The following is a 13,547-nucleotide window of genomic DNA, read 5'->3' on the forward strand; positions in this document are numbered from 1 at the left end:
TTTTGCACCGGGAAATCCTCCCATTGTTAAGTTATGTATAGAGAAAGTCCTCGTTATGATCCTTTGCACACATCAGACTAATTGGCCTCGTCATTACACGATCCGTTCTGCTCATGTGTGTGGAGTACGCACTTTTAATGACGGAGCTTCTGCGATGTTGCGTGCCATGATGTTTGAATGTAAACAATCATAAGATGAATTTTTGAGAAGTTTAACATAACCTCTAATAACATATAAAGCTGGGAATTAATGTGTTTTTTGTAGGAATTGTATGTATGTAGTTTGGTGGTTTTCTTGTTAATTGTATATAAAAATTGACGTCTGTGATCCAGCAGCTGCAGAGAAATATTCAAATGAAATACATAGTAATAGATAATGTTATAATAATAAAAACTTATAAACAATAAATGATAATAAAAACTCACAGTTTCAAGCACTCCTTACACTTACTGTGATTGCAGCAAATGATGCACCCAACAAGTTCATTTTTATTCATTATTATTGTTCTTTTTTCAAACGAGACACTTCACTTAAATCCATCACTGCAGGCTATCATATTTTATCTATAAATATATATCTCTATATTTTATATTGTTTTCTGTTGTGTGTTTAATCATGTAAAGCACTTTGAATTGGCTTGTGTATTAATTTCCTATACAAATACATTTGCCTTGCCCTGCCTATCACAAAAGCTGGAATTAAAAAAATAAATAAAAAAATTGTTCACAATAACAAAATATACAAAAACTGATCAAAACACAATACAGAACATTGACAATCTAGAACCAAACCAAAAATGAAAAGACACATTTCCAATAATTTGGGAAATCTTGTCAGCATGTTTAGAATTAGAGGTGTCCCGATCCGATATCAGCTAGAAAACGAATATTGGATTTTATCATCTAAAATCACCGATTTAAGCGCTCCGATAAAATTTTCCGCTCCAGCCTTCTATCCATAGGTGACTGTGGTTCACACTCCGACAAAGTAAAATACTGTTGCTGACTATTGTCCTCTGTTTGAGTAACATCACTTGATCAAGACTTTTCTAACATTCCACACTACAAAATAAGTAATAAAAGTATGTATGATTTGTGCTGATATCAAATCGGATTCAATAGCGGTATCTGCCAATACATAAGGCTGCAATATCTGTATCATATTGGAAGTGAAAAAGTTGTATTGGGACATCCCTATTTAGAATGCACAAACTCAATATTATTTTAAATAATTTAACTCATTTAAAAAAAAAATGTGACAAACATCGTTTTGTTTTTAAATATCTAAATTTCTGAATACATTTTGTACAACATTTCATGTTGTACAAAAACATATTTATTTTAAACCTTTTTAAACCAAACTTAAAGCTGCTATCCGGAGTTTCTGAGAAAACGTCTCGATGTCCCGCCCTCAACAGCTCTACTTCCTCTCCTGCCTCTGCCAATCTACCAGAAGCTACGCCTCTACCTTTGTGCACGCGCATCGCAAAACATTACAAAGTCGCATAACTTCAAAAACTACACATTTGTTGTTAGAGTGCCATAACTTTTGATTAAAACATGTTTATTACCTGTCCATAAGAAATGTCACCAAATCCTGGTCCGTTCAGATGAGTCCTTCTAAAAGCAGTCCCTCCACCTTTGAAAAGCAGCTCTGAGATAAATTCTGTTGCGGTAACAAAGACGTTTATCCACAAGCTTTGTACCTAGATTTTTCTTTTTTTTTTCTTTTTTAGTAAAAGCTTTATACGTTGGCAATCGTGGAATGGGTAACTGGAGTTTGCTGTTGTGACGGTGCACACGCATTGACTTTGAATGACAGTGGCCAGCTCCAGGAAGTCGAAGCTTATTGGCTGGGCGAGGTCAGCGCTTTCTTGCATTTGTATAGGGGTCTATAGGATGAAGGCGGGACTTACAGTATACACATTAATGTACATGAATGACCACCGGCAGTAGACCGTAGTAAAAGACTAGTTAGGTATTTTTTAGCATTTCAAAAGAATGATACATAAACATAGAGTTCTCAGAAACTCCGGATATCAGCTTTAATGTGATCAAACTCAAGTGGTGGAAAATCAAAATCCCAACCAGAAGTTGCAATTGGCAGTATTGCGAATTGATGCTTTTTATGTAAATAAAGTAATAAAAAAAAAAAAGATTGATTACGTTGTCATTTGTTGAATTTAAGGCTGCTGAGCGGATGTAGACGTGTTTGGGTTTTCCTACGGATCGGGTGAAGACTGTCACCATGGTGACAGTGACAGAGTGCACGATCCGTAACTGCCTTAAAATAGGTCGACACTGCCACTGAGAGGATGTAGATGCGTTTTGCACATGCGCAGAATTCATTGTGTTTTCTGGTGCAGATTGTGTAGTGACAGGCCTCAACCTTCAATCAGGAAAGATGTGCAAATTCAACAATGAATTTGTGTTGTAGCAAAGCACGATTTGCCGTTTGAATACAAAGGACTTAGATTTTGTTGTTAGATCATCATCTAGACTAAGTTGGACTGTGAAACAGACTGAAGATTTCCTGTCTTTAAAAGTTTTCATGATCATTCCACAGTGTCAGTGTCTGTTTGACATTTGATCAGCGGCACATCACAAACCTCGACACATGCTGCAGGCCAGTAATTAGAGTGTTGATGAGTCATAGATCTGCAGCTTATCAGAGCTTTTTTGGCATCCGCACCAGTTCTAGGCCTACGATATATTGGAAATGTGAACCTTTCCATAGAACTTTTAAGCTGGTCTTTTTTCTTACGTTACATTTATGTATTGTATACACATGCCCTTGGCTTGTCTGAGCAACAACTTTGTTTTACAATCGCCATAGTCCACTTTGTGTCCAAACCCCCAGTTCCATTTGTCATAATGTATCTACTAATAGATCAGGGACCTCTGTGAGCGTACACAGGAAAAAAAGAGCAATTTATTTTTAAAGCGCAGCCATTCATTGCTTCCTGAAACAAACACCTGCAAAACAGTTACCGGGAATGAAGTGGAAATAAAAGAGCTTTTCCGGTACATTTGTTAGATTGCTGCCTGTTTGTGTTCCTCACAAATGTGTTGCTAAAGCTAATAATGTTGTTATATGACAGGGTTGATGGCTAAAGAAAAATGACAATGGTGAATAAGACATTTATTCGGAGCAAAAATAGAAACAAAATACCCAGAATCTCTTAGGTGTCTGTCTGATGTTTGCAGCTTCTGACTGTTTGTGTCACCTGGTTGTTTGTAAAGATAAAGATAGATTTCTTAAGCAATGCGTTTCCGATGGAAACACCACACGACAGTCAAAACTCAAGAGTCCCATCTCCCTTTTTTCAAAACATCACCAAAACATATTGGAGGAGTGGTGCATATGTCGGGTGACCAGATTTTTAAAACTCAAAACCGGGACAGTAATTTAACCAAATAAATTACAGTTCTTATCTCTTCCTTTTTGATTATTATTGCAATGGCTGAACCAAATTTAAAGTGGCCATCAGTAAGGGTGTTGAAAAAAATTGATTCGACGATATATCGCAATATTACATCGTGCGATTCTCAGATCGATTCAAAATGCATCCATATCGATTTTTAAAAATTTAAAAATTTATTTATTTATTTATTTATTTTTTACCTTTATTTAACCAGGAAAGTCTTTTCCACTGCAGGAGACATTGTAACTGCACAAAGAAGTGCACTGAAACCTGGGCATGTTGACCAGCTTGTGTTTTTTCAATAAAATCTAAAAAGAAAGAATTAACTTTCTACATTTATTTGTTGTTCTCGGCATACTGTATACAGTACCTCAGTTAAGTTACACTAAAGTCATGTTGCACTAAAGTCAAAGTTGGTTTAAAATCCACAGGCAGATTGTGTGTTATTTTTTTATTTGATGTTGTTGGCACATGGCATGTTAAAGCCAATGTTTCGAGTGTAATATATGCCAATAAAATATATTTCATACATAATGTTCTCATTAAGGTGTACACATTTACAGATTAGCTGTTTCTTAAGTGATATATGTTAAAAAATCGCAATAATCGTCTTATACTTTAATATCGGGATATATATTTTATCGTATCGTTACCTATGTAACCGGTTATGAATCGTATCGCCAGATGTCAGGCAATACACACTCCTAGCCATAAGTAAAAATATTTTCCTTTTGGCATATTGAAGGAGAAAGCATGAGAGGAAGCGAACACGTAATATTGTCAATGCCATCGACCAATCAGCATCGAGTTGCAAATGCGTGGAAGACTTTTCAGCTTTTTAGTTGGTTTATATTGCAAGCGCTACGATGGCAACTGTTGTGATTGACAGCTGACAGTCCACAGAGATCACTTTTTTAAGCGAAATGCGCTGCTGCTTTCAATGGGATAAACTGGACTGAGCTTGTGAAAAACAGGGACAACTCGATGGTTTGGTGAAAATCGACTGGGACACGAGACCTAGCTCTGAAAACCAGGACTGTCCAGGATGTAAATCTAGACGTCTGGTCACCCTATACATGTGTACACTGGCATGTTGTTTTTTTTCTGATGTGTATAGTGCAGTCACTGTGTAAAGGTTGCCTGAATTCATTCTCATGATAACCAACTTATTTGAAAGTAAAGAAATGCAAACATGAGTAGAATTAACCTTTTTGGGTAAGATTGTGTGTCAACAGGCTCACACAATAGCAGCAATAGTAGTATATTTGCAGCTCTCAAAGGTTTCCCATCCCCGATAATAAGCCTCTTAAGGTGGTCAGTAGATCATTCACTTCTAATTAAACTTTAGCTAAAGAACTGAGTGAGATTACAAATGAATGTGTGGAGTCTTCTGCAGTTCCTGCAGGCGAGCTGGCACACAGTCGCACAGTCTTTTCGAGACAAAGCTTCAATTTCTTTTACTTGATCTATAAAGCTTTTTTTTAACGGCTCAGTAGATCTTGGCCAACATCAAACCGTGGGCTGCTGAAATTAAATTAGATGGGGAGGCGTGATACCTTTCTTAATGTTTCAGTACAATTTTGATTAAAACCACAGCCACTTGATTAGAATCAGGTAAATATTGTTACAACAATCTCTGTGAAATACACTGAAACCATGGAAAGTACAGGCGTATTCATCAACATTGAGTTAAACTAATGCTTTAGTGGTTCAAAATGATTTCAGCTCAACCCCCTTAAGTTTTCTCAGCAATGGGCTCTTTCATCCTTAAATAGGCAGTCACCTCTGGTTTAAGTATGGATTTCTCAATGTTTAGGGGGATAAGAACACGAGGCCTATTATACTGCATTTCCTGCCTGCTCCAGACTCTCGTCTTTCAAAAATAAAGGTGTCCTTTGTTCTCAACAATGCATCAGGCTTTTAACCGACTCTCAAGATAAAATGGGATTGTTGTTTTTTTTTTTCCTTGCAGTAAAATGCAGAGCAGTGTGGCTGCTTTGCTTCAGGTACGATGATGAAATCAGGGGAAATGCTGCTTCATAGATATCCTCCAACTACCTTTATTTTTTTTCATTTCCAATTTGGGAAGGTAAAATTGCTTCTGGGGATCTGGGAGCTTGTTAGATTAGTGTCACCATGATTAGAACTGGCCAATTTGAATGGAATTATTTTTGGAACTTTCATAATATTGATAATAATAATAATAATGATGCTTTTTTAAACTCAGTGTTAAAAATTTAGCCCTGGCATTTTGTGTCCAGACCAGCCCACTACATTGACAGCGGACACAATGTAGAAATGTTATTAAGTCAGTGATGCTCAACATGTGGCTCTTTATTATGTCTTTATTTGAATTATTATTCCCCCAAAAAACCTTAAAAGAAGAAGAATCGGGGCTTTTGCTTTTATTTATTGTCATATATGTTTTTACACATATATTAAATTTGTTCTCTGCATTTAACCCATTTAACTGCATTAAACCCAACCCTGAGGAGCAGTGGGCAGGGACTTGCTCAACATCCCACAGTGATGGCAAGGGTGAGACTCGAACCCGCAACCCTCCGATTACAAGCCTGCTTACTTTTCATCCCAATGAGCTAACCTTTGCCGAATAAATACCACTTGTTTCCTTGTTTTCCTACATTTTGTCTCTTTTTGTTCCACATTTTTACATGATACCAATATTGCAGCCTTGCATATCGGCCGATACTGATATTGATCCGATATCAGCATGAATCATACAAATTTCGGATTTTGTTTTTCTTTTTTTTTTCTTTAATAAAAAAAAATAACTTATTTTGTAGTGTGAAATGTTATAAAAGGCTTGATCAAGTGATGTTAATCAAACAAATGAATAAAAAATGAATTGCATTAAAAGAAGAAGAAAAAAAATGGAAATTTGAATCCGATATTTGTTTTCAGGCTGATATCGGACTGATATCCGATATTGATATCGGATCGGGACACCCCTAATATTATTACTGGCAGTCATTTTTTCCCACATTGACCAAAACATGTTTCTGATCAGGCACTTACCACTGGAAGTATCCCAGGCTTCATTGATGTGGTCATGAACCTGAACTCCCCGGCTCTCCTGGAAGACAACCTCATTTGGCAGGCCAAAACAGCAGGGAAGAGGATCATCTTCTATGGAGATGACACCTGGGTGCGCCTCTTCCCAAAACATTTCATGGAATATGATGGCACAACCTCCTTCTTTGTGTCCGACTACACCGAGGTGCGTACGAGTGTGTACTAGACATGCCACTGGCCATAATGTAATTACTGGTTAAAATATGTTTCTCCACAGGTAAATGCAAACATGTCTATCAGAACTTGCATACAAAAAGTTACTTGAATCAGAATCAGATATACTTTACTTATAATTGGAAGAAACACTAAAACATAGAAAAGAAAGAAAGAAAATGAAAACATAGTTAATTAAATAAAAGACTGTTAAATAGGGATTAAATACAAGTGCACACCTCCAGGAAAATATAATACAAATGTACAGATATACAAGTATATTATAGTGAGCCATCTACCAACTACATTGTGAAATCAAGAAGCTGTCAGGTTAAAGTGATGAGTTGTACAGTTTGATTGCCACAGGCAGGAATGATTTCCTGTGGGAAAGGACCATAAATTGGTGAATAAATATCTCCTTGGTTTCATCCACCTCCCAGGTTGACAACAATGTCACCCGTCACTTGGACAGCACCCTGAAGAGAGATGACTGGGACATTCTGATCCTCCACTACCTGGGTCTGGACCACATTGGTCATATCAGTGGACCGCACAGTTCACTCATCCAACCCAAGCTGTTGGAGATGGATGACGTCCTGAAGAAGATCCACAGTGCTCTCATTTCCAAGGTAGATGTTCCTCCCAATCTTTTTCTAATTTTCTAATTCCCCTTTACAATTTTTTTCTCAATTTTTGTTTGCAGAATTTTCCGGGATATGAGATACTACTTTTTTTCATTCAAAATTAAAAAAAAGCAACTTATGTGGTGGAGCAAACTGGATATTTCAGCCAGTCAGCAGCAGTAGCTAGCAAGTTTAAATGTGAATTCCAACTCAGCATGTTCATTTCTCACTTAGCTAGGAACCCAGTGAAAACCTGGCAAGTGACTTATTGGTTGAAGCAAATTATATGTGGATTAATTTTTTTCCCCCAGGAAAATAGTACCGGTACATTTATTTGAAAAGGAACCTTTATACCTGTGTGTTTCATAATTTGTAAAATAATCTTTTGCCAAGTGTATCTTTAAAAGAATGTCATACACCTTCAGGATTTATATAGTAGATACATGCAAGGACATTCTTCAGTATAAGCGTATTTATGCTTGGATTTTGGTTTACTCAAATTTTGACATATTTAGTCATCAAAAGGATTTTTCTCCCCATTAAGCAGTAGGAAGTCAAAGAAAAGACACTAAAGGATAGCACCTTTTTAATTAACTGACCTTAAAAAAAACTTTACTTAATAATGATATTAAACATGCCTGTTTAAGCCTAAATCATTGAACTAAACTACTTCACGGGTATTATTTGAGTCATTAGTTTTTGACTACTAATACATTCTTTAAAGGTTTGTTAATGACCTGGTTTAATGTCTGTTCCAAAAAATCTTGAGTGTTTGGGCAATTTTTGTCTGTGACTTTTAATAAAAGCTAAGTTTTTTTGCTCTGCAATTTGGTGCATAAAACGGAAGGTGAACCTTTATAAAAAATATATATATAATTTACTACAAAATATTTAAAGATAAGTTCTTGCAGCTCATTGAAAATCAAATATTCTCTTGCGTTGAGTGAAAGAAAAGGAAACAGAGGTCTCTAGGATCGTGTAGTTTCCCAGGAAGTGTGTGTGTGTGTGTGTGTGTGTGTGTGTGTGTGTATGTGTATGTGAAGGCGCCTTCTTATCTATTCTAGCTATGCGTGTGTAACCTTGAAGTATGGTACCAACTGGAACAGTATCATGATTTGTGAGCATTGTGACCAACGGCATGAGAAGATATCTCAGAGATGAAGAAGAACTTACAAAATGTACAATTTCATAGTAGATAAGCACACAATGCTTTTGTTCACAAGTATAATAAATGAAGTGCATAAACACATTAAAAATTGTACCCATAAACACACATTTGATGATGATTAATATAATAATTGCCGTAACAGGAGTCACTGCCATATTCATTTGATGTCTATCATTAACCCTTACATTAGTTTACACTTATTCCAGCTGGTTTATTGCTTTGTAAGCCTTACTTGAACAGTTTAACAAGTTTTTGCGTTAACAATAACATAATGCACTAATGATTGTTAGTAATGGCCTTCCACTGTTAAGTAATAACATGAAGAAAAGGACCGTAATAGTAGAACTGCTGGTTTGAATTCATGTCAGCATCCAAACCTGTAATGTTTACATTATGGCTTTGGTTCAGAACAAATGTAAATATTAATTTCAACTAGTCAAGGCTGATTCTTTTGTTTAAATTGCAAATAAAAGAGAGTATATACTGTATTACAAGAGGACCTGTCTGTAAAATCTGCATGAAAGTTTGTGAATTTGTGATAGTTTGCCTCTGCGTGTCTGTGTATTGATCTTTCCAACCGTAAACAAGCTGGAAAAAATGTTTTAGTGACTCATCAAGAGAGCAGCATATAGAAGGTGGAGGGATGGATCAATTTAGAAACGTTTGAGGTTTACAGGATTTTTGGTTTTAAATTGATCAAGTCCTAATCGGTAGCTAATAAAAGCCAATGACGCTATCAGTGACTTGTATGCGCGATGAGTTATTAGATAGTCACTTATTACTCAGAATATCTCAGCTGTTTTTTTTTTTTAGCATTTGTTGCGTTATCTGCAGCAGCACAGATTTAATAAAGTGTTAAGCTTCTCTGTTTTCTCTCTGCTCACCGAGTGCAAGCCGTGTGCCTCTGTAGGGTTTTTTTTTTTCACAGCATGGCCTGTCATCTGTGCAGGAATATTAACTCTGCATCATGTATCATCCCACTCTGTCATTGTCAGTTCCTATTTATATAAACCTTAAGGCTACACTCACCTTTTTATTCATTGCAGGTGACCTCCAAGCACCTGCTTGAGAAAAAACACAGTATTATTATTATTGATTATATTATTATAAAAAATTGATTTTCCAATATTTTGTGATATTTCCCTGCGCCATTATCGTATCAATCCAAAAAATGTCCCAATCAATTTTTTAATCATGTTTTTTATAATGAGAAAATCATTTCATTACACTAACATTTGCATAGCATGTAAAGCCCGGTGACTAGGTGTCAGTGAACCACGTAAGACCTTCTTAAAGCGATTATCCGGAGGATGAAAAGAGAGTGAAAATTCAAAAGTGAACGTCTCGATGTCCCGTCCTAAACAGCTCCACTTCGTCCCCCTGCCTCTGCCAATCTACCAGAAACCACGCCTTTACTTTTGTGCACGCGCATCGCGGAACATAACAATGTTTACCACAACCAACACACGTGTAGTATTGTTTTTCACTAATAAAACACTTATGGTTGTTTGATTAAAACATGTTTATTACCTGTCCATGAGAACCTGTTGCGTTTACGAAGATGTTTATCCACTCTCTGGTTTTTCTTTTTTTTTTTTAGTAGAAGCTTTGGAGATTCGGAGCGCTTCTCCATGATGCTATGCTGCTCAGTGATACATGCTTACTGTTGTGACGCACAGCCTTGTTTCCTTGCACAGTTTACGCACGGAATTCCCACTATGATTGACAGTCTCCGCTACAGGAAGTTGAAGTTTATTGGCTGGGCGATCATGGTGCGATTTTCTATTTGTACAGGGGTCTATAGGACAAAGGTAGGACTTTTATACATTGACGTATATGAATGACCACCAGCAGTAGATCATAGTAAAAGACTAGTTAGGCTTTATTTTTGCATTTCAAAAGAGTGATACATGAACATAGAATTCTCAGAAACTCTAGATTTAATCTTTTAACTACCTCATTTTATTACTGGGCGATATAGACAAAAACTCATATCCCAATATTTTTTTTTATCAAAATGGCAATATACGATATAAATCTCAATTTATTTTAATTCAAATGAAGTCTGACTAGAAAGACAATTCAGGGTTAAATTTACTGATGCAAAATGCCACACAGGCACATGTATTACTAAACATCAGCACAATATGTGCCATTTTTGGCTTTTTCACCCATAAGGGACAGCACGTGTGAGTGACTTCAGTAGTTTGGCTTGTTTGGTGGTAGGTCTGGGTTAGGATACACTCAGAAATCCATCACACTGAGATTTTTATGCTGTTCTGAGAAGTAGTGAAAGCAGTGACTCCTAAAATTTGTATATTTTTTTTTTTTTACAAAATAAGCTATAAGAAATATATATATATCGATATGGGCGATATTGTATTTTTCTACATCGCCAAAATAGAAAACTCGATATATCGCCCAGCGATACCTCATTCCTCAATGCTTTTTAGCTTGGAAGTTGATTGCCCTTTATTTTCATAAAACATACTGGGCACTTTGATAAATGTGTTACTTTAAAAATAATAATAATAATGATTTAAGAACTCAGAATCTGTTGTAGAAGCAAAAGTTAAACTTTTTTTTAAAAAAAACACTTGTTTTTGATATTTCTACTTGAATTACAGTTATGTACCATTTACTTGTTTTTTTCGCAAGTTTAAGAAAATGAATTAAATTGTGTATCATACAATGTTTATACGTGTGAAGGTGAAATTTGTAATTATTGATATTGTGATATATCGCATTGTTTAGTATCGTGATATATTGTATCGTGAAATGCAAATCGTATCTTCAGATTAATGGCAATGCACACCCCTATTATTTGTGTACAACAGATGATTTTCTCTTATTGAGTTCTGTGATGGAACAAGTGTGAAATGCTTTCCTCAGTCACCTCACATCCTCATTCATTAATTGCCCTGCTCGGTTCTTTCTGCAGAAGCAGCCTGGCCTAAATATAGTTACAAATCTGTGGAGTCTCACAAGCTATCTGTGAAGCTTCCACTAGCACGAGCGAGCATGGATCCTGCAATCAGCACGTTTTTTATCATGTCAGTGGGTGTAATCTCAGCGTCGAGGTGTTAGACTGCACTCGTGAGCTGGATGATGTTGTTCACTGCTGCACCTGATCAGAGAGAGTGAAGGAGCAACAAATTCCAGTGACGGGAGAGGGAAAATAGTGTGGCATTTACAACGAGTGAGTTCCCAGAGCTCAATTTGTTATGTGGAGTGAGGAACCCATTCCAGCGCACTCACATTAAGGCTAAATAAATAACTTTTTGCCTGCTGAGCAGATAGAACCTCCATTTACGGACCTGATTGGAGAGCAGGATGCTCTGTTCAGACACGTCTCAGTCAGACCTATTTGTGAATGCTGAGTGCACTGCCCAGCCCTAATCTGCACGCCTGGATGTTTCCAGTCTTAGTTTTGTTTGTGTTCAATTTTAAGGCTTAACCTTAATAAATTGAATCTGCACGATGAGCAGGTGAGCTGGGAGACAAAAGAAATTTACCTTTTTTTTTTTACCAGTTACCATTGCACAGGCTTATTTGGCAAGAACTGAAATATTGTATTTCTTGTTTACATTCATTTCAAATGGATAACCCTGGATTATATAGTTTTTAATACCCTATTGCTTTCTTAGTAGTTAAATTCTCATTTTGTTTTCCAGCTTCAGCTTTCAACTATGTGATACAATTCAATGCCTTTAGAAATTTAGAATTTAGAAGGTTTCTGTCAAGAATAAAGAAATATTTGTATATTTTTGAAATGGCATCTACTGGATTGCTCCATTAGTATTTTGTTGTACAGTGACAATAAAGATATCTTATCTTTCTCAGTAGTTAAGCAATCATTTTGTTAAAATTAACTTTGTTTTCCAGCTTCAGCTGTCAACTATGATACAATTAAATGCCTTTAAACTGGTGTTGAAAGCAGTCACAATTAATAAAACTACTTAGTTTATTTAATTGCACTGTTTAATGTGATGCTTTTATATAATGTAAAAAATCATCATCCTGCAGAAAATGCACTCCCAGAATGCAATGTTACATATAATGCTGCAGTAAGAATTACAACATCCTATAATCTTACAATGCTTATATGCCAAACAGTGTTTTACAATACATTTCCATTTCTTTGTCTTTAGACGAAACATTTCATATTAACGCTTAAAGGTCCCATGTCATGCTATTTTTCACCCACCACCATTTGTTCTAAGAACCCCAAAAACAGTGTTTGAGGTTTATTTTCCCAAACTCGCCTGTTTTCCAAAGTTTAAGTCTCTGAAAAGTCACTTTCTGAGCAACTCTACACAAACGGGCTGATTTGCGTCATACTTATGCATATTCATGAGTGGGTGTGTCTATAGACGGGACACTGACTTCCTCCTCCCCGTACGGTGACGTAGGGCCAGAGGGCGGGCCGCCCTCTTCCCACCCACTCCGTAGCCGAGCTGATGCTGCTTTATAAACACGAGATGGAGCGTGGGGGCGGGGCGGTTGCCGGTACACACATAGCACTGCGCAAAGGATGCTGAAATGCTCACCTTTGTGGGCGTGTCTGTTTACATGTCAATCACGGCAGAGAGCTTCCTGGAGGCGCGGCTTCTCCAGCTCAGTGCCGCATCAACCTTGTCCTCAAAGTGGGAACGCGTCATCAAATTGGAGCGAGGTGTTTGGGCTCGCCCTGCAGTAAGAAAGGAGCAAATCACCCTCTAACTAACGATTGAGGGAATCAATGAAAAAAACACTTTGGGCATGTGTATGAAGCCCAAATAGCACTTTTGTGATGTTTACATAGAAAAGTTAACATGGGAGGGGTGGTGTTTAGCTCAGTGGGTTGAGCGCCCGCCCCATGTACAGAGGCTATAGTTCCTCACCTGCAGCGGGTCCAGGTTCGATTCCCGGCCTGGGACCCTTTCCTGCGTGTCATTCCCTGCTCTCTTTGACCCCTTTCCTGTCAAGCAACTGTCATATAAAGGCCACTAGAGCCAAAAAAAATCCTTTAAAAAAAAAAAAAAAAAAAAAAAAAAAAAAAAAAAAAAAAAAAAAGAAAAGTTAACATGGGCCCTTTAAATGCCAA

At 36.8% G+C, this 13,547-nt stretch overlaps 1 protein-coding gene across 3 annotated transcripts in view; it reads left to right on the plus strand.

The window, feature by feature from the left end:
- Nucleotides 1–13,547, plus strand: part of pigg (phosphatidylinositol glycan anchor biosynthesis class G (EMM blood group)) — a 55,418-nt gene that overhangs the window by 3,234 nt on the left and 38,637 nt on the right. For all 3 annotated transcript variants that reach the window (XM_028460140.1, XM_028460142.1, XM_028460141.1), the window contains exons 3-4: nt 6,453–6,662; nt 7,111–7,299. In XM_028460140.1, coding sequence (XP_028315941.1) covers nt 6,453–6,662; nt 7,111–7,299 — 399 coding nt within the window. The remainder of the gene's footprint in view (nt 1–6,452; nt 6,663–7,110; nt 7,300–13,547) is intronic.

This window comes from Gouania willdenowi, chromosome 10 (assembly GCF_900634775.1).
Source record: "Gouania willdenowi chromosome 10, fGouWil2.1, whole genome shotgun sequence".
Lineage (NCBI taxonomy): Eukaryota > Metazoa > Chordata > Actinopteri > Blenniiformes > Gobiesocidae > Gouania > Gouania willdenowi.